The sequence below is a fragment of the Oncorhynchus masou genome, unplaced genomic scaffold (assembly GCF_036934945.1).
Source record: "Oncorhynchus masou masou isolate Uvic2021 unplaced genomic scaffold, UVic_Omas_1.1 unplaced_scaffold_713, whole genome shotgun sequence".
Taxonomy (NCBI): Eukaryota; Metazoa; Chordata; class Actinopteri; order Salmoniformes; family Salmonidae; genus Oncorhynchus; species Oncorhynchus masou.
In genome coordinates, this window is record NW_027013598.1 from 213,366 (window position 1) to 236,380 (window position 23,015).

A 23,015-nucleotide genomic window follows, 5' to 3' on the forward strand; every position below is an offset into this window, starting at 1 on the left:
ACTACTCTGGGCGGCTCTGACTTAGAATACGTGGACAACTACAAATACTTAGGTGTCTGGTTAGACTGTAAACTCTCCTTCCAGACCCATATCAAACATCTCCAATCCAAAGTTAAATCTAGAATTGGCTTCCTATTTCGCAACAAAGCATCCTTCACTCATGCTGCCAAACATAGCCTTGTAAAACTGACCATCCCACCAATCCTTGACTTTGGCAATGTCATTTACAAAATAGCCTCCAATACCCTACTCAATAAATTGGATGCAGTCTATCACAGTGCAATCCGTTTTGTCACCAAAGCCCCATATACTACCCACCATTGCGACCTGTACGCTCCCATTGGCGAGCCCTCGCTTCATACTCGTCGCCAAACCCACTGGCTCCAGGTCATCTACAAGACCCTGCTAGGTAAAGTCCCCCCTTATCTCAGCTCGCTGGTCACCATAGCATCTCCCACCTGTAGCACACGCTCCAGCAGATATATCTCTCTAGTCACCCCCAAAACCAATTCTTTCTTTGGCCGCCTCTCCTTCCAGTTCTCTGCTGCCAATGACTGGAACGAACTACAAAAATCTCTGAAACTGGAAACACTTATCTCCCTCACTAGCTTTAAGCACCAACTGTCAGAGCAGCTCACAGATTACTGCACCTGTACATAGCCCACCTATAATTTAGCCCAATTAACTACCTCTTTCCCTACTGTATTTAATTAATTTATCTATGTTGCTCCTTTGCACCCCATTATTTTTATTTCTACTTTGTAAATTCTTCCATTGCAAATCTACCATTCCAGTGTTTTACTTGCTATATTGTATTTACTTCGCCACCATTGCCTTTTTTAGCCTTTACCTCCCTTATCTCACCTCATTTGCTCACATTGTATATAGACTTGTTTATACTGTATTATTGACTGTATGTTTGTTTTACTGCATGTGTAACTCTGTGTCGTTGTATGTGTCGAACTGCTTTGCTTTATATTGGCCAGGTCGCAATTGTAAATGAGAACTTGTTCTCAACTTGCCTACCTGGTTAAATAAAGGTGAAATAAAAAAAATAAAAATAAATAACTAAGGCTAGGTCTGGTCTAAACTAACGTTAGCTTCCTATCAGCTATAATATAACCATCACTAAGGCTAGGTCTGGTCTGAGCTAACGTTAGCTTCCTATCAGCTATACTATAACCATCACTAAGGCTAGGTCTGGTCCGACACATGTTAAAGGGAATACCTAGTCAGTTGCACAAGTGAATAAATACATTCAACATCTCTGCCGTACACCCTTTATGTGTTTCATGACTACGTCTATGTCCCTCCCCTTTAAGAGGTCTATCTATCCACGGAGACAGCTGCACTGCTCACAAAGTATCTTCAGTCAAAACCGTCTCTCTCTCTCTCTCTCTGTCTTTTTCTCCTATATCTGTCTCTCTTTAAACAAGAAGGTCAGTCAGTCTTTTGGCTAGTTCAATCAGGGCTTGATCTCTCTCTCTATCTCTCTCTCGTGTGATCTAAGCTCTCTGATGAGCCATTGATCAAAGGAGAGGAAGAGGAGGAGGAGGAAGGTGGAATAAACAGGGTATTGGCAGGACACAGGGTGTCATCTGATGAGAGAGGTGGATTGTTATGTTAAATAAACTGTCTTTTATCCAAAAGACCTCAATTAGCCCCTGACTGTGTGGCCCATCAATACACTGGACACTGTGTAGAACTCGTTAACATTTAAACTCAATTAGGTAAATACTTATGGGCCCTAGACAGAGTAGTGTAGGGAGAGACTGATGGGCCCTAGACAGAGTAGTGTAGGGAGAGGCTGATGGGCCCTAGACAGAGTAGTGTAGGGAGAGGCTGATGGGCCCTAGACAGAGTAGTGTAGGGAGAGACTGATGGGCCCTAGACAGAGTAGTGTAGGGAGAGACTGATGGGCCCTAGACAGAGTAGTGTAGGGAGAGACTGATGGGCCCTAGACAGAGTAGTGTAGGGAGAGACTGATGGGCCCTAGACAGAGTAGTGTAGGGAGAGACTGATGGGCCCTAGACAGAGTAGTTTAGGGAGAGACTGATGGGCCCTAGACAGAGTAGTGTAGGGAGAGACTGATGGGCCCTAGACAGAGTAGTGTAGGGAGAGACTGATGGGCCCTAGACAGAGTAGTGTAGGGAGAGACTGATGGGCCCTAGACAGAGTAGTGTAGGGAGAGACTGATGGGCCCTAGACAGAGTAGTGTAGGGAGAGACTGATGGGCCCTAGACAGAGTAGTGTAGGGAGAGGCTGATGGGCCCTAGACAGAGTAGTGTAGGGAGAGACTGATGGGCCCTAGACAGAGTAGTGTAGGGAGAGACTACGAATATAACACTTTCTACTAAAACATCTTATTCTACTAACATAACATGTTATTCTAATTATATAACATGTTATTCTAATTATATAACATGTTATTCTAATTATATAACATCTTATTCTACTAATATAACATCTTATTCTACTAATATAACATCTTATTCTACTAATATAACATCTTATTCTACTAATATAACATCTTATTCTACTAATATAACATCGTATTCTATTAATATAACATGTTATTCTACTAATATAACATCTTATTCTATTAATATAACATGTTAAAGTACAATGAAAACATGATGAAGACAGCTCCAACCAGCTCCAACCAACCAACACACAGGTGGAAAGATAGAGAGGGGGGAGAGATGGCAAGATAGAGAGAGGGGGAGAGGTGGAAATATAGAGAGGGGGGAGAGGTGGAAAGATAGAGAGGGGGGAGAAGTGGAAAGATAGAGAGAGGGGGGAGAGGTGGAAAGATAGAGAGAGGGGGAGAGGTGGAAAGATAGAGAGAGGGGGGAGAGGTGGAAAGATAGAGAGGGGGGAGAGGTGGAAAGATAGAGAGAGGGGGAGAGGTGGAAAGATAGAGAGAGGGAGAAGTGGAAAGATAGAGAGAGGGGGGAGAGGTGGAAAGATAGAGAGAGTGAGAAGTGGAAAGATAGATAGAGGTAGAAAGATAGAGAGAGGGGGAGAGGTGGAAAGATAGAGAGAGGGAGAAGTGGAAAGATAGAGAGGGGGGGAGAGGTGGAAAGATAGAGAGAGGGAGAAGTGGAAAGATAGATAGAGGTAGAAAGATAGAGAGAGGGGGAGAGGTGGAAAGATAGATAGAGGTAGAAAGATAGAGAGGGGGGGAGAGGTGGAAAGATGGAGAGGTGGAAAGATAGAGAGAGGGGGAGAGGTGGAAAGATAGAGAGAGGGGAGAGGTGGAAAGATAGATAGAGGTAGAAAGATAGAGAGGGGGGGAGAGGTGGAAAGATAGAGAGGGGGGAGAGGTGGAAAGATAGAGAGAGGGGGGAGAGGTGGAAAGATAGAGAGAGGGAGAAGTGGAAAGATAGAGAGAGGGGGGAGAGGTGGAAAGATAGAGAGAGGGAGAAGTGGAAAGATAGATAGAGGTAGAAAGATGGGGAGAGGTGGAAAGATAGAGAGGGGGGAGAGGTGGAAAGATAGATAGAGGTAGAAAGATGGGGAGAGGTGGAAAGATAGAGAGGGGGGAGAGGTGGAAAGATAGATAGAGGTAGAAAGATAGAGAGAGGGAGAGGTGGAAAGATAGAGAGAGGGGGGAGAGGTGGAAAGATAGAGAGAGGTAGAAAGATAGAGAGAGGGGGAGAGGTGGAAAGATAGAGAGAGGTAATAGTGTACATAGTGTATTAAAGGGTAGGTTGGAATCAGAGAGTGAATGTGTCTACATAGTGTATTCAAGGGTAGGTTGTAATCAGAGAGTGAATGTGTCTACATAGTGTATTAAAGGGTAGGTTGGAATCAGAGAGTGAATGTGTCTACATAGTGTATTAAAGGGTAGGTTGGAATCAGAGAGTGAATATATCTACATAGTGTATTAAAGGGTAGGTTGGAATCAGAGAGTGAATGTGTCTACATAGTGTATTCAAGGGTAGGTTGGAATCAGAGAGTGAATGTGTCTACATAGTGTATTAAAGGGTAGGTTGGAATCAGAGAGTGAATGTGTCTACATAGTGTATTAAAGGGTAGGTTGGAATCAGAGAGTGAATGTGTCTACATAGTGTATTAAAGGGTAGGTTGGAATCAGAGAGTGAATGTGTCTACATAGTGTATTAAAGGGTAGGTTGGAATCAGAGAGTGAATATATCTACATAGTGTATTAAAGGGTAGGTTGGAATCAGAGAGTGAATGTGTCTACATAGTGTATTCAAGGGTAGGTTGGAATCAGAGAGTGAATGTGTCTACATAGTGTATTAAAGGGTAGGTTGGAATCAGAGAGTGAATGTGTCTACATAGTGTATTAAAGGGTAGGTTGGAATCAGAGAGTGAATATGTCTACATAGTGTATTAAAGGGTAGGTTGGAATCAGAGTGAATGTGTCTACATAGTGTATTAAAGGGTAGGTTGGAATCAGAGAGTGAATGTGTCTACCTAGTGTATTAAAGGGTAGGTTGGAATCAGAGAGTGAATGTGTCTACATAGTGTATTAAAGGGTAGGTTGGAATCAGAGAGTGAATATGTCTACATAGTGTATTAAAGGGTAGGTTGGAATCAGAGAGTGAATATGTCTACATAGTGTATTAAAGGGTAGGTTGGAATCAGAGAGTGAATGTGTCTACATAGTGTATTAAAGGGTAGGTTGGAATCAGAGGTAGAAAGTAGGAGAGGAGAAAAGGAGAGAGAGAACAAGAGCACGGTACAGTCTGAGAGACACAGATAGACAATGAAAGCATGAGAGGAAGACAAGGACAGGAATACATAAGAAGTGGAGACTGTAAAAGAGTGGGAGAAGGACAGAGATAAGGAGAAGGAGAGAGGGAGATGGGTAGAGATAGGGAAAGAGAGTCTTTTCCTCCCCAGCTGCTGCTGTCTTCTCCTTCTCCCTCTTTCTACCCATCTCCCTCTCTCCTTCTCCCTCTCTCCCTCTCCCTCTCTCTACCCATCTCCCTCTCTCCTTCTCCCTCTCTCCCTCTCCCTCTCTCTACCCATCTCCCTCTCTCCTTCTCCTTCTCACTCTCTCTACCCATCTCCCTCTCTCTTTCTCCTTCTCTCCCTCTCCCTCTCTCTACCCATCTCCCTCTCTCCTTCTCCCTCTCTCCCTCTCCCTCTCTCTACCCATCTCCCTCTCTCCTTCTCCCTCTCTCCCTCTCTCCCTCTCCCTATCTCTACCCATCTCCCTCTCTCCTTCTCCTTCTCTCTACCCATCTCCCTCTCTCCTTCTCACTCTCTCTACCCATCTCCCTCTCTCCTTCTCCCTCTCTCTACCCATCTCCCTCTCTCCTTCTCCCTCTCTCCCTCTCCCTCTCTCTACCCATCTCCCTCTCTCCTTCTCCCTCTCTCTACCCATCTCCCTCTCTCCTTCTCCCTCTCTCCCTCTCCCTCTCTCTACCCATCTCCCTCTCTCCTTCTCCCTCTCTCCCTCTCCCTCTCTCTACCCATCTCCCTCTCTCATTCTCCCTCTCTCTACCCATCTCCCTCTCTCCTTCTCCCTCTCTCCCTCTCCCTCTCTCTACCCATCTCCCTCTCTCATTCTCCCTCTCTCTACCCATCTCCCTCTCTCCTTCTCCCTCTCTCTATCCATCTCCCTCTCTTACTCCCTCCCTATCTCTACCCTCTCTCCCCCCTTCTCTTTCACTCTCGATCTCTCTCTCCCCCTATCTCTCTCCCACTCTCCCCCTCTCGCCCCTCTCTCCTTCTCCCTCTTCCCCCTCTCTCATTCTCCCTCTCCCCCTCTCTCCCCTCTCTCCTTCTCCCTCTCCCCCTCTCTCCCCTCTCTCATTCTCCCTCTCCCCCTCTCTCCCCTCTCTCCTTCTCCCTCCCTCCCTCTCTCTACTTGTACACTGTGTGATCTCTTAGAGCCAGAGATGGAGTGTAGAAATGTATTTTATTTAACTGGGCAAGTCAGTTAAATCGGTTAATAAAAACAAAACAATAGACTTAATTAAAAAACAAAAAGCAAAGGACATATGAGACGTGCCTTTCAAAACGTCAGAGACAGTAGAGACTGTCGAGTCAAAATGAGTCCCGCTGCTCTTCTACCGTTTAACTCAATCATTTACATTCAACACATTCTACCTACAGTATCGGCTTGGAGACGTACTGTTAGACGATAACAACAGAGCTCACTCATAGCACTCGGGCCAAAACATGGCTGTCTTTGATTGAAAATGCCCTTTTGATCTCTCTCCTGCTGTGTGTATCTGGGGGGTTATGTATTGCTGTTGGGCAGGTGAGGTGGTAGAGAAAAGAGAAAGACAGAATGAGAAGGTCGGGTGCCAGTGCTGTGACCATAGACACCAGTATTCATGTTTATATCGTTGGTACAACAGGGTCAGGAACAAGGTACAACAGGGTCAGGAACAAGGTACAACAGGGTAAAGAACAAGGTAAAACAGGGCCAGGAACAAGGTACAATGGGGTCAGGAACAAGGTACAACAGGGTAAAGAACAAGGTACAACAGGGCCAAGAACAAGGTACAACAGGGTCAGGAACAAGGTGCAACGGGGTCAGGAACAAGGTAAAACAGGGCCAGGAACAAGGTACAACAGGGCCAGGAACAAGGTACAACAGGGCCAGGAACAAGGTACAACAGGGTCAGGAACAAGGTACAACAGGGTCAGGAACAAGGTACAACAGGGTCAGGAACAAGGTAAAACAGGGTCAGGAACAAGGTACAACAGGTAGGAACAAGGTACAACAGGCAGGAACAAGGTAAAACAGGGTCAGGAACAAGGTACAACAGGGCCAGGAACAAGGTACAACAGGGCCAGGAACAAGGTACAACAGGGCCAGGAACAAGGTACAACAGGGTCAGGAACAAGGTACAACAGGGTCAGGAACAAGGTACAACACGGTCAGGAACAGGGTACAACAGGGTCAGGAACAAGGTACAACAGGTAGGAACAAGGTACAACAGGGTCAGGAACAAGGTACAACAAGTAGGAACAAGGTACAACAGGGTCAGGAACAAGGTACAACAGGTAGGAACAAGGTACAACAGGGTCAGGAACAAGGTACAACAGGGTCAGGAACAAGGTACAACAGGGCCAGGAACAAGGTAAAACAGGGCGAGGAACAAGGTACAACAGGGTCAGGAACAAGGTACAACAGGTAGGAACAAGGTACAACAGGGTCAGGAACAAGGTACAACAGGGTCAGGAACAAGGTACAACAGGGTCAGGAATGAGATAAATAATTAAGTTAACCAGCTCCAGCAACGGGAAGATATCTATGTCCACTAGGCTCCACACGACATCTCCAGTAAGAACAACACATAGTCACAAATCCACCTAAAACACAGGCAACATTCAGTAGGGTGAGGGGAAGGGAAAGAATCACCCAAAGGCCACAATGCACTGCCAATCACGATCATAACAAATTAGAATTCAATTACTACCAATAAATCCATGAACGATTAACCCTAATTCCCACTAGTGGGTGTCTATTAGATCACCTCAAGCACGGGAGTCTCAGTAGCAGCAGGCTGTGGAGGGTTGGCTCGCCCTCACAGGGTGTCCAATTTAACTCCCCCAGTGGAGCCATGGGTTCCCCAGGGAGCATGGTAATCCAATCCCAGGCTTTCCTTAGGCCTCAGGTGGGAGGCTCTGGGGTAGACTGACGCTCAACCCATCTCTCTCTGTCTCTCTCTCTGTCTCTCTGTCTCTCTGTCTCTCTCTCTCTCTCTCTCTCTCTCTCTGTCTCTCTCTCTCTGTCTCTCTGTCTCTCTGTCTCTCTGTCTCTCTGTCTCTCTCTCTCTCTCTCTCTCTCTCTCTCTCTCTCTCTCTCTCTCGGTCTCTCTCTCTCTCTCTCGGTCTCTCGGTCTCTCTGTCTCTCTGTCTCTCTGTCTCTCTGTCTCTCTGTCTCTCTGTCTCTCTGTCTCTCTGTCTCTCTGTCTCTCTGTCTCTCTGTCTCTCTCTCTCTCTCTCGTTAGACAGCCCTGCCTCTGTAACTAGCTGTCTCTCTGTAACTAGCTGGTTAGACAGCCCTGTCTCTGTAACTAGCTGTCTCTCTGTAACTAGCTGGTTAGACAGCTCTGTCTCTGTAACTAGCTGTGTAGACAGCTCTATCTCTATAACTAGCTTTCTCTCTGTAACTAGCTGGTTAGACAGCTCTGTCTCTGTAACGAGCTGTGTAGACAGCTCTGTCTCTGTAACTAGCTGGTTAGACAGCCCTGTCTCTGTAACTAGCTGGTTAGACAGCCCTGTCTCTGTAACTAGCTGTGTAGACAGCTCTATCTCTATAACTAGCTTTCTCTCTGTAACTAGCTGGTTAGACAGCTCTGTCTCTCTGTAACTAGCTGTGTAGACTGTGCTAGGGAAAGCAGCACTAGTAGATACAGGATAGAATACCATTTAGAGTCTGACTCAGCTCCCTTCTACAACAGCTCTATATATCACACCATGGCTTGACAGAGACTCAAGAATATTAAGCAGTACATGGTTATGGAGGAGAGGAGAAGGAATGGAAGGATGGTGAAGGCTGTAGGGGATGGAGCGATAGAGGGAGGAGGACGTCGGATCTCAGATACCCTGGAGAGGGAAGTAGAGTGTCTGCTTCAGAATCATTAACAGCTGGAGCTCTTTTATAGACAGCAACGACAGTAAAGCTCCTCTGACATACTGACATCATTACCAAGCCTGTGAAGTCATCGACAAAGCACAGGGATCTGACCGTACACATAGAGTAGAACCAACCTCCCCATTCAGGTCAATGGTGGCATAGTGGGTGGACTGGTGAGCAGCCATACAGAGTCTCCCCATACGTTTCCAGTCAAACTGCCCGGATTAGAGGTTCCAGTTTCCAGTCAAACTACCCTGGTTAGAGGTTCCAGTTTCCAGTCAAACTGCCCGGATTAGAGGTTCCAGTTTCCAGTCAAACTGCCCCGGTCAGAGGTTCCAGTTTCCAGTCAAACTGCCCTGGTTAGAGGTTCAAGTTTCCATTCAAACTGCCTGGGTTAGAGGTTCCAGTTTCCAGTTTCCAGTCAAACTGCCCCGGTCAGAGGTTCCAGTTTCCAGTCAAACTGCCCTGGTTAGAGGTTCCAGTTTCCATTCAAACTGCCCGGGTTAGAGGTTCCAGGTTCCATTCAAACTGCCTGGGTTAGAGGTTCCAGTTTCCAGTCAAACTGCCCCGGTTAGAGGTTCCAGGTTACAGTCAAACTGCCTGGGTTAGAGGTTCCAGTTTCCATTCAAACTGCCCGGTTAGAGGTTCCAGTTTCCAGTCAAACTACCCTGGTTAGAGGTTCCAGTTTCCAGTCAAACTGCCCCGGTTAGAGGTTCCAGGTTACAGTCAAACTGCCAGGGTTAGAGGTTCCAGTTTCCAGTCAGACTGTCTGGGTTAGAGGTTCCAGTTTCCAGTCAAACTGCCTGGGTTAGAGGTTCCAGTTTCCAGTCAAACTGCCCTGGTTAGAGGTTCCAGTTTCCAGTCAAACTGCCTGGGTTAGAGGTTCCAGGTTCCAGTTTCCAGCCAAACTGCCCCGGTTAGAGGTTCCAGTTTCCATTCAAACTGCCTGGGATAGAGGTTCCAGTTTCCATTCAAACTGCCTGGGATAGAGGTTCCAGTTTCCAGTCAAACTGCCTGGGTTAGATGTTCCAGTTTCCGGTCAAACTGCCCTGGTTAGAGGTTCCAGTTTCCAGTCAAACTGCCATGGGTTAGAGGTTCCAGTTTCCATTCAAACTGCCTGGGTTAGAGGTTCCAGTTTCCAGTTTCCAGTCAAACTGCCCCGGTCAGAGGTTCCAGTTTCCAGTCAAACTGCCCTGGTTAGAGGTTCCAGTTTCCATTCAAACTGCCCGGGTTAGAGGTTCCAGTTTCCATTCAAACTGCCCCGGTTAGAGGTTCCAGGTTCCAGTTTCCAGTCAAATTGCCCCGGTTAGAGGTTCCAGGTTCCAGGTTCCAGTTTCCAGTCAAACTGCCCCGGTTAGAGGTTCCAGGTTCCAGTTTCCAGTCAAATTGCCCCGGTTAGAGGTTCCAGGTTCCAGTTTCCAGTCAAACTGCCCGGGTTAGAGGTTCCAGGTTCCAGTTTCCAGTCAAATCGCCCCGGTTAGAGGTTCCAGGTTCCAGTTTCCAGTCAAACTGCCCGGGTTAGAGGTTCCAGGTTCCAGTTTCCAGTCAAACTGCCCCGGTTAGAGGTTCCAGTTTCCAGTCAAACTGCCCGGGTTAGAAGTTCCAGTTTCCATTCAAACTGCCCCGGTTAGAGGTTCCAGTTTCCAGCCAAACTGCCCGGGTTAGAGGTTCCAGTTTCCAGTTTCCAGTCAAACTGCCCGGGTTAGAGGTTCCAGGTTCCAGTTTCCAGTCAAAATGCCCCGGTTAGAGGTTCCAGTTTCCAGTTTCCAGTCAAACTGCCCGGGTTAGAGGTTCCAGGTTCCAGTCAAACTGCCCCGGTTAGAGGTTCCAGTTTCCAGTCAAACTGCCCGGGTTAGAGGTTCCAGTTTCCAGTCAAACTGCCCCGGTTAAAGGTTCCAGTTTCCAGTCAAATTGCCCCGGTTAGAGGTTCCAGGTTCCAGTTTCCAGTCAAATTGCCTGGGTTAGAGGTTCCAGTTTCCAGTCAAACTGCCCCGGTTAGAGGTTCCAGTTTCCAGTCAAACTGCCCCGGTTAGAGGTTCCAGTTTCCATTCAAACTGCCCCGGTTAGAGGTTCCAGTTTCCATTCAAACTGCCCAGGTTAGAGGTTCCAGTTTCCAGTCAGACTGCCTGGGTTAGAGGTTCCAGTTTCCATTCAAACTGCCCGGGTTCCAGTTTCCAGTTTCCAGTCAAACTGCCAGGGTTAGAGGTTCCAGTTTCCAGTAAAACTACCTGGGTTAGAGGTTCCAGTTTCCATTCAAACTACCTGGGTTAGAGGTTCCAGTTTCCAGTCAAACTGCCCCGGTTAGAGGTTCCAGATTCCAGTCAATCTGCCCCGGTTAGAGGTTCCAGTTTCCAGTCGAACTACCCCGGTTAGAGGTTCCAGTTTCCAGTCTCTAGTCAAACTACCCTGGTTAGAGGTTCCAGTTTCCAGTCAAACTGCCTGGGTTAGAGGTTCCAGTTTCCAGTCAAACTGCCCCGGTTAGAGGTTCCAGTTTCCAGTCAAACTGCCCCGGTTAGAGGTTCCACTTTCCAGTCTGGGACATTAGGTTGGATCAGGGATGTACTGTGTTAGTCCTCCATTCATTAGCTTGCTAAGCACAGCAAGGTCTGAGGCCTGGTGCCCATTACTGCAGATGGCAGGTCATCAAGACTATGGAAGCTGCCTGAACAAACACACGCACACACACACACACACGGACACACACGGACACACACACACACACACACACACGGACACACACACACAGCCCCACACGCACACATACATACACACACACACATATACAGACGGACACACACACACAGCCCCACACACACACACACACACATACACACAAACACACACACACACGGACCGTTACACACACACACACACACACACACACACACACACACACACACACACACACACACACAGAGACACACACACACAGAGACACACACACACAGACCGTTACACAGACACATACTAATGGTGGACAGTAACCTCCGTCAAACGCCGGCCAATGCCAGGTGACTCCATAGCAACCACACGTCCACGCCATAGAACAGAGACGAGCTTCTTCTGCCAGAGAAGAGTTTACTCATGATTGATCAACAGAACGATGAATAAACATTTGGACATTGGGAATGAATGGTTTTACTCATACACAACAGTCATCTCTGAATATAGCCTGTAGGAATAGCACATATGTTGATGTGTATCCTAGTCTACAGACGAGACACATTACCTTATTGTCTTTATAGTACACTACTGTAGACCAGGTCTCTATAGATGTATCCTAGTCTACAGATGAGACACATTACCTTATTGTCTTTATAGTACACTACTGTAGACCAGGTCTCTATAGATGTATCCTAGTCTACGGACGAGAAACATTACCTTATTGTCTTTATAGTACACTACTGTAGACCAGGTATTATAGATGTATCCTAGTCTACAGACGAGACACAGTACCATATTGTCTTTATAGTACACTACTGTAGACCAGGTCTCTATAGATGTATCCTAGTCTACAGACGAGACACATTACCTTATTGTCTTTATAGTACACTACTGTAGACCAGGTCTCTATAGATGTATCCTAGTCTACGGATGAGTCTGCACTCGTTGAAAAAAAAATAAAAGAGTTCCAAAAGTGTTCTTTACGGAGGGATGAGGTTTCTACCAGGAACCGTTTTGATCTGAAGAATCCCTTTTTAAGAAGACAAATGGCTCTTTGCAAGATAAAGGGTTCTACCTAGAACCTTTAACATTCTAATAAGTGTTTTGAAAGATAGGGTTCTTTGATGGTTCTTTGGAAGTCTAGAAGGATTCTTTGGAAGTCTAGAAGGATTCTTTGGAAGTCTAGAAGGATTCTTTGGAAGTCTAGAAGGATTCTTTGGAAGTCTAGAAGGATTCTTTGGAAGTCTAGAAGGATTCTTTGGAAGTCTAGAAGGATTCTTTGGAAGTCTAGAAGGATTCTTTGGAAGTCTAGAAGGATTCTAAATAGAAACACACACTGCTCAATAAAATAAAGGGAACACTTAAACAACACAATGTAACTCCAAGTCAATCATCCTGTCTGGGTTGGCGCCCCCCCTTGGGTTGTGCCAAGGCGGAGATATTTGTGGGCTATACTCAGCCTTGTCTCAGGATGCTATGTTGGTGGTTGAATATATCCTTCTAGTGGTGTGGGGGCTGTGCTTTGGCAAAGTGGGTGGGGTTATATCCTTCCTGTTTGGTCCTGTCCGGGGGTTTCCTCGGATGGGGCCACAGTGTCTCCTGACCCCTCCTGTCTCAGCCTCCAGTACTTATGCTGCAGTAGTTTATGTGTCGGGGGGCTGGGGTCAGTTTGTTATATCTGGAGTACTTCTCCTGTCCAATTCGGTGTCCTGTGTGAATCTAAGTGTGCGTTCTCTAATTCTCTCCTTCTCTCTCTCTTTCTCTCTCTCAGAGGACCTGAGCCCTACGACCATGCCCCAGGACTACCTGACATGATGACTCCTTGCTGTCCCCAGTCCACCTGGCCGTGCTGCTGCTACAGTTTCAACTGTTCTGCCTTATTATTATTCGACCATGCTGGTCATTTATGAACATTTGAACATCTTGGCCATGTTCTGTTATAATCTCCACCCGGCACAGCCAGAAGAGGACTGGCCACCCCACATAGCCTGGTTCCTCTCTAGGTTTCTTCCTAGGTTTTGGCCTTTCTAGTTTTTCCTAGCCACCGTGCTTCTACACCTGCATTGCTTGCTGTTTGGGGTTTTAGGCTGGGTTTCTGTACAGCACTTTGAGATATCAGCTGATGTACGAAGGGCTATATAAATAAATTTGATTTGATTTGAATCACACTTCTGTGAAATCAAACTGTCCACTTAGGAAGCAACACTGATTGACAATAAATTGCACATGCTGTTGTGCAAATAGAATTGACAACAGGTGGAAATTATAGGCAATTAGCAAGACCCCCCCAATAAAGGAGTGGTTCTGCAGGTGGAGACCACAGACCACTTCTCAGTTCCTATGCTTCCTGGCTGATGTTTTGGTCACTTTTGAATGCTGGCGGTGCTTTCACTCTAGTGGTAGCATGAGACGGAGTCTACAACCCACACAAGTGGCTCAGGTAGTGCAGCTCATCCAGGATGGCACATCAATGCGAGCTGTGGCAAGAAGGTTTGCTGTGTCTGTCAGCATAGTGTCCAGAGCATGGAGGCGCTACCAGGAGACATGCCAGTACATCAGGAGACGTGGAGGAGGCCGTAGGAGGGCAACATTACAGCAGCAGGACCGCTACCTCCGCCTTTGTGCAAGGAGGAGCAGGAGGAGCACTGCCAGAGCCCTGTAAAATGACCTCCTGCAGGTCACAAATGTGCATGTGTCTGCTCAAACGGTCAGAAGCAGACTCCATGAGGGTGGTGTAAGGGCCCGACGTCCACAGGTGGGGGTTGTGCTTACAGCCCAACACCGTGCAGGATGTTTTTCATTTGCCAGGGAACACCAAGATTGGCAAATTCGCCACTGGCGCACTGTGCTCTTCACAGATGAAAGCAGTTTCACACTGAACACATGTGACAGTCTGGAGACGCCATGGAGAACGTTCTGCTGCCTGCAACATCCTCCAGCATGACCGGTTTGGCGGTGGGTCAGTCATGGTGTGGGGTGGCATTTCTTTGGGGGGCCGCACAGCCCTCCATGTGCTTGCCAGAGGTAGCCTGACTGCCATTAGGTACCGATATGAGATCCTCAGACCCCTTGTGAGACCATCTGCTGGTGCGGTTGGCCCTGGGTTCCTCCTAATTCAAGACAATGCTAGACCTCATATGCCTGGAGTGTGTCAGCAGTTCCTGCAAGAGGAAGGCATTGATGCTATGGACTGGCCCGCCCGTTCCCCAGACCTGAATCCAATTGAGCACATCTGGGACATCATGTCTCGCTGTGGTTGCACCATAGACTGTCCAGAAGTTGGCGGATGCTTTAGTCCAGGTCTGGGAGGAGATCCTTCAGGAGACCATCCGCCACCTCATCAGGAGCATGCCCAAGCGTTGTAGGGAGGTCATACAGGCACGTGGAGGCCACACACACTACTGAGCCTCATTTTGACTTGTTTTAAGGACATTCAAAGTTGGATCAGCCTATAGTGCGGTTTTCCACTTTAATTTTGAGTGTGACTCCAAATCCAGATCTACATGGGTTGATAAATTTGATTTCCATTGATCATTTTGTGTGATTTTGTTGTCAGCACATTCAACTATGTAAAGAAAAAAGTACTTAATAAAAATATTTAATTCATTCAGATCGAGGATGTGTTATTTTAGCGTTCGCTTTATTTTTTTGAGCAGTGTATATATATGTTGTTTATTGTCATAAATAATACAATTTTAAAGGCTAAAGAGGCTGGTGGAACCCTTCATAAAGGTGTATAGGTAGAAGCAAACAGGGGGTTCTTTGAAAAACCCTCTGCAAAGGGTTCTACCCACATTAGCACCAAAAAAGAAGTTCCTCTATGAGGACATACCGAAAAAACACTGGATAGTTTCTAGTTCGCAACCTTTTTTACGAAGAGTGTACGCATGAGACTTTCATCTAAGTCGAAGGATGAGGTCTGAGTGAGTGTCCCTCTCTTCATAGTGAGGTAGACCTACAGGCTAGGGTGTAACAGTCTCTCTTCATAATGAGGTAGACCTACAGGCTAGGGTGTAACAGTTTCTCTTCATAGTGAGGTAGACCTACAGGCTAGGGTGTAACAGTCTCTCTTCATAGTGAGGTAGACCTACAGGCTGGGGTGTAACAGTCTCTCTTCATAGTGAGGTAGACCTACAGGCTAGGGTGTAACAGTCTCTCTTCATAATGAGGTAGACCTACAGGCTAGGGTGTAACAGTCTCTCTTCATAATGAGGTAGACCTACAGGCTAGGATGTAACAGTCTCTCTTCATAGTGAGGTAGACCTACAGGCTGGGGTGTAACAGTCTCTCTTCATAGTGAGGTAGACCTACAGGCTGGGGTGTAACAGTCTCTCTTCATAATGAGGTAGACCTACAGGCTGGGGTGTAACAGTCTCTCTTCATAATGAGGTAGACCTACAGGCTGGGGTGTAACAGTCTCTCTTCATAGTGAGGTAGACCTACAGGCTAGGGTGTAACAGTCTCTCTTCATAGTGAGGTAGACCTACAGGCTGGGGTGTAACAGTCTCTCTTCATAGTGAGGTAGACCTACAGGCTAGGGTGTAACAGTCTCTCTTCATAGTGAGGTAGACCTACAGGCTGGGGTGTAACAGTCTCTCTTCATAATGAGGTAGACCTACAGGCTGGGGTGTAACAGTCTCTCTTCATAGTGAGGTAGACCTACAGGCTAGGGTGTAACAGTCTCTCTTCATAGTGAGGTAGACCTACAGGCTGGGGTGTAACAGTCTCTCTTCATAGTGAGGTAGACCTACAGGCTAGGGTGTAACAGTCTCTCTTCATAGTGAGGTAGACCTACAGGCTAGGGTGTAACAGTCTCTCTTCATAATGAGGTAGACCTACAGGCTGGGGTGTAACAGTCTCTCTTCATAATGAGGTAGACCTACAGGCTGGGGTGTAACAGTCTCTCTTCATAGTGAGGTAGACCTACAGGCTGGGGTGTAACAGTCTCTCTTCATAGTGAGGTAGACCTACAGGCTGGGGTGTAACAGTCTCTCTTCATAGTGAGGTAGACCTACAGGCTGGGGTGTAACAGTCTCTCTTCATAGTGAGGTAGACCTACAGGCTAGGGTGTAACAGTCTCTCTTCATAGTGAGGTAGACCTACAGGCTAGGGTGTAACAGTCTCTCTTCATAATGAGGTAGACCTACAGGCTGGGGTGTAACAGTCTCTCTTCATAATGAGGTAGACCTACAGGCTAGGATGTAACAGTCTCTCTTCATAGTGAGGTAGACCTACAGGCTAGGGTGTAACAGTCTCTCTTCATAGTGAGGTAGACCTACAGGCTGGGGTGTAACAGTCTCTCTTCATAGTGAGGTAGACCTACAGGCTAGGGTGTAACAGTCTCTCTTCATAGTGAGGTAGACCTACAGGCTGGGGTGTAACAGTCTCTCTTCATAGTGAGGTAGACCTACAGGCTAGGGTGTAACAGTCTCTCTTCATAGTGAGGTAGACCTACAGGCTAGGGTGTAACAGTCTCTCTTCATAATGAGGTAGACCTACAGGCTGGGGTGTAACAGTCTCTCTTCATAGTGAGGTAGACCTACAGGCTAGGGTGTAACAGTCTCTCTTCATAGTGAGGTAGACCTACAGGCTAGGGTGTAACAGTCTCTCTTCATAGTGAGGTAGACCTACAGGCTGGGGTGTAACAGTCTCTCTTCATAGTGAGGTAGACCTACAGGCTAGGGTGTAACAGTCTCTCTTCATAATGAGGTAGACCTACAGGCTGGGGTGTAACAGTCTCTCTTCATAATGAGGTAGACCTACAGGCTAGGGTGTAACAGTCTCTCTTCATAGTGAGGTAGACCTACAGGCTAGGATGTAACAGTCTCTCTTCATAGTGAGGTAGACCTACAGGCTGGGGTGTAACAGTCTCTCTTCATAGTGAGGTAGACCTACAGGCTAGGGTGTAACAGTCTCTCTTCATAGTGAGGTAGACCTACAGGCTAGGATGTAACAGTCTCTCTTCATAATGAGGTAGACCTACAGGCTGGGGTGTAACAGTCTCTCTTCATAGTGAGGTAGACCTACAGGCTAGGGTGTAACAGTCTCTCTTCATAATGAGGTAGACCTACAGGCTGGGGTGTAACAGTCTCTCTTCATAATGAGGTAGACCTACAGGCTGGGGTGTAACAGTCTCTCTTCATAATGAGGTAGACCTACAGGCTAGGGTGTAACAGTCTCTCTTCATAGTGAGGTAGACCTACAGGCTAGGGTGTAACAGTCTCTCTTCATAGTGAGGTAGACCTACAGGCTGGGGTGTAACAGTCTCTCTTCATAATGAGGTAGACCTACAGGCTAGGATGTAACAGTCTCTCTTCATAGTGAGGTAGACCTACAGGCTAGGGTGTAACAGTTTCTCTTCATAGTGAGGTAGACCTACAGGCTGGGGTGTAACAGTCTCTCTTCATTGTGAGGTAGACCTACAGGCTGGGGTGTAACAGTCTCTCTTCATAATGAGGTAGACCTACAGGCTAGGGTGTAACAGTCTCTCTTCATAGTGAGGTAGACCTACAGGCTGGGGTGTAACAGTCTCTCTTCATAGTGAGGTAGACCTACAGGCTAGGGTGTAACAGTCTCTCTTCATAGTGAGGTAGACCTACAGGCTGGGGTGTAACAGTCTCTCTTCATAATGAGGTAGACCTACAGGCTAGGGTGTAACAGTCTCTCTTCATAGTGAGGTAGACCTACAGGCTGGGGTATAACAGTCTCTCTTCATAGTGAGGTAGACCTACAGGCTGGGGGGTAACAGTCTCTCTTCATAATGAGGTAGACCTACAGGCTGGGGTGTAACAGTCTCTCTTCATAGTGAGGTAGACCTACAGGCTGGGATGTAACAGTCTCTCTTCATAGTGAGGTAGACCTACAGGCTAGGGTGTAACAGTCTCTCTTCATAGTGAGGTAGACCTACAGGCTGGGATGTAACAGTCTCTCTTCATAGTGAGGTAGACCTACAGGCTGGGGTGTAACAGTCTCTCTTCATAGTGAGGTAGACCTACAGGCTAGGGTGTAACAGTCTCTCTTCATAATGAGGTAGACCTACAGGCTAGGGTGTAACAGTCTCTCTTCATAATGAGGTAGACCTACAGGCTAGGTTGTAATGACATGATACAATCCCGGGTCTTCACTTCCTTATATTTTGTGGGTAGGAGAGTTGTGTTTTAAGGGGTCTGAGTCTCCCTCCTCATAGTGTATTAGGACTGGCCTAGCACACAAGACAGGAAGTGGTGACATCATCATTTTTTACAGTGTGAGGGTCCGGAGGATATAGCATCCCACGGGGTGGGGGGTAGACACACACACAAAGGCAGGCACACACACACACAAAACAGAGAGAGAGGTAGAGACAGAGAGAGGGGTAGAGACAGAGAGAGAGAGAGAGAGGGACACAGAGAGAGGTAGAGACACAGAGAGAGGTAGAGACACAGAGGGAGGTAGAGACACATAGAGAGAGAGAGAGAGAGACACACAGAGAGAGAGAGAGGTAGAGACACAGAGAGAGAGGTAGAGACACAGAGAGAAAGAGGTAGAGGCAGAGAGAGAGGTAGAGACCGAGAGAGAGGTAGAGACACAGAGAGAGAGAGGTAGAGACACAAAATGGGACAAACACCAAATTGAGACTCTGCACGCAGAATTCTGCAAAAATATCCTCTGTGTACAACGTAGAACACCAAATAATGCATGCAGAGCAGAATTAGGCCGATACCCACTAATTATCAAAATCCAGAAAAGAGCCGTTAAATTCTATAACCACCTAAAAGGAAGCGATTCCCAAACCTTCCATAACAAAGCAATCACCTACAGAGAGATGAACCTGGAGAAGAGTCCCCTAATCAAGCTGGTCCTGGGGCTCTGTTCACAAACACAAACACACCCTACAGAGCCCCAGGACAGCAGCACAATTAGACCCAACCAAATCATGAGAAAACAAAAAGATAATTACATGACACAACGGAAAGAATTAACAAAAAAACAGAGCAAACTAGAATGCTATTTGACAATACACAGAGAGTACACAGCGGCAGAATACCTGACCACTGTGACTGACCCAAAATTAAGGAAAGCTTTGACTATGTACAGACTCAGTGAGCATAGCCTTGCTATTGAGAAAGGCCGCCGTAGGCAGACATGGCTCTCAAGAGAAGACAGGCTATGTGCTCACTGCCCACAAAATGAGGTGGAAACTGAGCTGCACTTCCTAACCTCCTGCCCAATGTATGACCATATTAGAGAGACATATTTCCCTCAGATTACACAGATCCACAAAGAATTCGAAAACAAATCCAATTTTGATAAACACCCATATCTACTGGGTGAAATTCCACAGTGTGCCATCACAGCAGCAATATTTGTGACCAGTTGCCACGTGAAAAGGGCAACCAGTGAAGAACAAACACCATTGTAAATACAACCCATATCTATGCTTATTTATTTTATCTTGTGTCCTTTACCATTTGTACCTTGTAAAAACACTGTATATATATAATATGACATTTGTAATGTCTTTGTTGTTTTGAAACTTCTGTATGTGTGATGTCTACTGTTAATTTTTATTGTTTATTTCACTTTATATATTCACTTTATATATTATCTACCTTACTTGCTTTGGCAATGTTAACACATGTTTCCCATGCCAATAAAGTCCTTGAATTGAATTGAATTGAATTGAATTGAGAGGTAGAGACACAGAGAGAGAGGTAGACACAGAGAGAGGTAGAGACAGAGAGAGAGGTAGAGACACACAGAGAGAGGTAGAGACACAGAGAGAGAGAGACAGCGAGAGGTAGAGACACAGAGAGAGAGAGACAGAGAGAGGTAGAGACACACAGAGAGAGAGACAGCGAGAGGTAGAGACAGAGGGAGAGAGACAGCGATAGGTAGAGACAGAGAGAGAGGTAGAGACACAGAGAGAGAGACAGCGAGAGGTAGAGACACACACAGAGAGAGACAGAGAGAGGTAGAGACACAGAGAGAGAGAGACAGCGAGCGGTAGACCACAGAGCGAGAGACAGCGAGAGGTAGAGACACAGAGAGAGAGGTAGAGACAGAGAGAGAGGTAGAGACACACAGAGAGAGAGGTAGAGACACAGAGAGAGAGAGACAGCGAGAGGTAGAGACACAGAGAGAGAGGTAGAGACACACAGAGAGAGAGACAGAGAGAGGTAGAGACACACAGAGAGAGAGACAGCGAGAGGTAGAGACACAGAGAGAGAGGTAGAGACACAGAGAGAGAGACAGCGAGAGGTAGAGACACAGAGAGAGAGGTAGAGACACACACAGAGAGAGACAGAGAGAGGTAGAGACACAGAGAGAGAGAGACAGAGAGAGGTAGAGACACACAGAGAGAGAGGTAGAGACACAGAGAGAGAGAGACAGCGAGCGGTAGAGACACACAGAGCGAGAGACAGTGAGAGGTAGAGACACAGAGAGAGAGGTAGAGACACAGAGAGAGAGAGACAGCGAGAGGTAGATGTGAGAATGGGAGCCGTAGTTACAGCAAGCAGCAGGCCTACTACCATCTAGTGGATCAGAGCTTTGTGTTGCCATGGTGCATCAGCCTCAAATGATAGCCTGTACTCTCCTCCTACAACATGACACACACGACTCAGCTGAAGGACATTTGAAATCCAGCATTACAGAGGTGGTGGTGACGTATCTTTATCTTACCATGCTCTCTCTGAGAGAGATAGTGACTTGAGGAACTTGAATAATATGATTCTTCTGAAGCCTAATTGTCTAGCCAGGGGCTTGTGAAGAGCCCAATGAACCACGGTCAACCAAAACAAACTATTTCATAATTTGCTAATATGAGCAATATTCATAGTGGCTTGATGTTTGGTTAGGTAAACACACAGACTACACACAGATAGACCCCCATTATGTAACAGTAGACCTACTGTCTTATTGTATACAATGATGTTTGGTTAGGTAAACACACAGACTACACACAGATAGACTCCCATTATGTAACAGTAGACCTACTGTCTTATTGTATACAATGATGTTTGGTTAGGTAAACACACAGACTACACACAGATAGACTCCCATTATGTAACAGTAGACCTACTGTCTTATTGTATACAATGACGTACTGTATTATACGTTTCCTCTCTCTTACCTTTGCGAATGAGGTCTTCTGTGTCCTGGTCGAAGCCCAGTCGGTGGCATTTGCTCCACAGTCCCATGTTGGTGGAGTTGTACTGCCTGCTACACTCGTCCGCGGCGGACATAGCGAACAGCTGCCTTCTGTTCCGGGCTAGGAGCAGCTTGTCCTCCCAGCGGTCCAGTCTGGAGCGGCTAGCCCGCAGAGGGAGGCTGTTGTTGGGGATGTAGATAAAGCCTGGGTTCTTACGGCTGGAGAAGCTCCGACAGCGCTCCCGATACCTCCGCGCGTCAGTCTCGTACCAGTGGTCGGAACAGATCGCCACTGCTAGCATTCCTAGGGCGCACAGAGAGAGGGACAGGCCGGCGTAGAGCAGTAACTTCCCTGCAGCCATGCTCGGTTTCTCTGCTTTTCTCAGAGCCACCGCATCAGCACCACCAGCCTATGGACAGCTCCTCTGCTCTCCTCTCCTCGCGCTCTCGGTCTGTCGCTTTGTCAGTCAGCACAGCGCTGCTACGGCTACAACCCACCTCCAACGAATCAGTTTACATCTCCCCTTGGCGCCGATAGCAAGACCATCATCGAGGTTACAACCATGAGCAAATAGAATTTAAGTCTAGGTTGCAAATCATAAAATTCGTTGAATCTACCGAATAAGGCAAGGTCCTTGCTGTAAAATAGTGTTCCGTTCCGTTCTTTCCTGCTGTACGGGAGAGAGTGATCTGGAGAGAGTGATCGGGAGAGAGGGAGCGAGCAGCTGCAGCTGTTCGGATGCTGCCTCGACGAGTGAAAAGATGCTGATCTCACTCCCCGGCTCTCAGCAACCCTCCATCTGCTGCGATTAGGCGGAATGGGGCGAGACAGGAACAAACGTCCACGCAGAACACAATAGTTATTTTTCCAAAGCGTTTCAGTTCGAGTCGAAAACCTACAAAACCAGAGAAACAAGGAATATTATTCACCTGAACAAGTGAGATCCCACTTTTAGCATGAGCTCGAATGTTTACAAGAGCATGCCATTGCTCTTGTTGTAGGCTATTCTGTAACAGGCCACGCTACAATGTAATCTACCCCAAAAATTAAACGTTATGCTTGCTGGGTGTTCAGTGATGTTTTTGTCGTGCAATGTGCACATGAAAAGGTCATGTTTTGTTGTCAGTCAAAAGACCTTAGCATGCAGTCACCCCCCCACCCCCCTGCCATCCCATCTGGACTAAAAGGGCTGGCGATACGTGAATGTAGAGCCGCCAAATTATCTTAATTTTCCTCGGCCTAAATAATAGGGATATGACCTCATCCAGGACGCACCGTAACACAATCACTCATTGTCAAATTAAACCGCACAACGCCTGTCGTTCAAAAGGAAACGTCCCCAATAGATATTTATTAAAAAAATACGTTGCTTCATTACCATAATAAATGTACATAAGGTAATTCAACATGAATATCCAAATGACCGTGACAAGACAATCAATTACATGCGGTTGAATACGTCTCTATGTCCATCAGGCTCAACTCAAATAGCTACATCACATCAGTGTGTGACTCGAGGAGGGATGGACGCGCATCAACTCACCGCTCAGAACGACGCGACTTCGGCGTAGCTTTACGTTCCAATGGGATTATTTAAAACGCTACGTTCCAGATGTCTTCAAACGTTCAGTAACCGGAACAGGCTAA

General features: G+C 46.9%; 1 protein-coding gene and 1 long non-coding RNA gene across 2 annotated transcripts in view; both read left to right on the forward strand.

Annotated features, from left to right (window-relative positions):
- The window catches only part of LOC135537145 (transmembrane protein 178B-like), a 31,212-nt gene extending 23,581 nt beyond the window's left edge, over positions 1-7,631 (forward strand). Inside the window, exon 3 of the mRNA XM_064963345.1 lies at positions 7,462-7,631. Coding sequence (XP_064819417.1) covers positions 7,462-7,631 — 170 coding nt within the window. The remainder of the gene's footprint in view (positions 1-7,461) is intronic.
- Positions 7,632-20,331: 12,700 nt separating this feature from the next.
- Positions 20,332-20,806, forward strand: LOC135537147 (uncharacterized). Its single transcript, XR_010455130.1, has 3 exons — positions 20,332-20,476; positions 20,561-20,582; positions 20,689-20,806. It is a non-coding gene; the product is annotated as an uncharacterized LOC135537147 (long non-coding RNA).
- Positions 20,807-23,015: the final 2,209 nt, after the last annotated feature.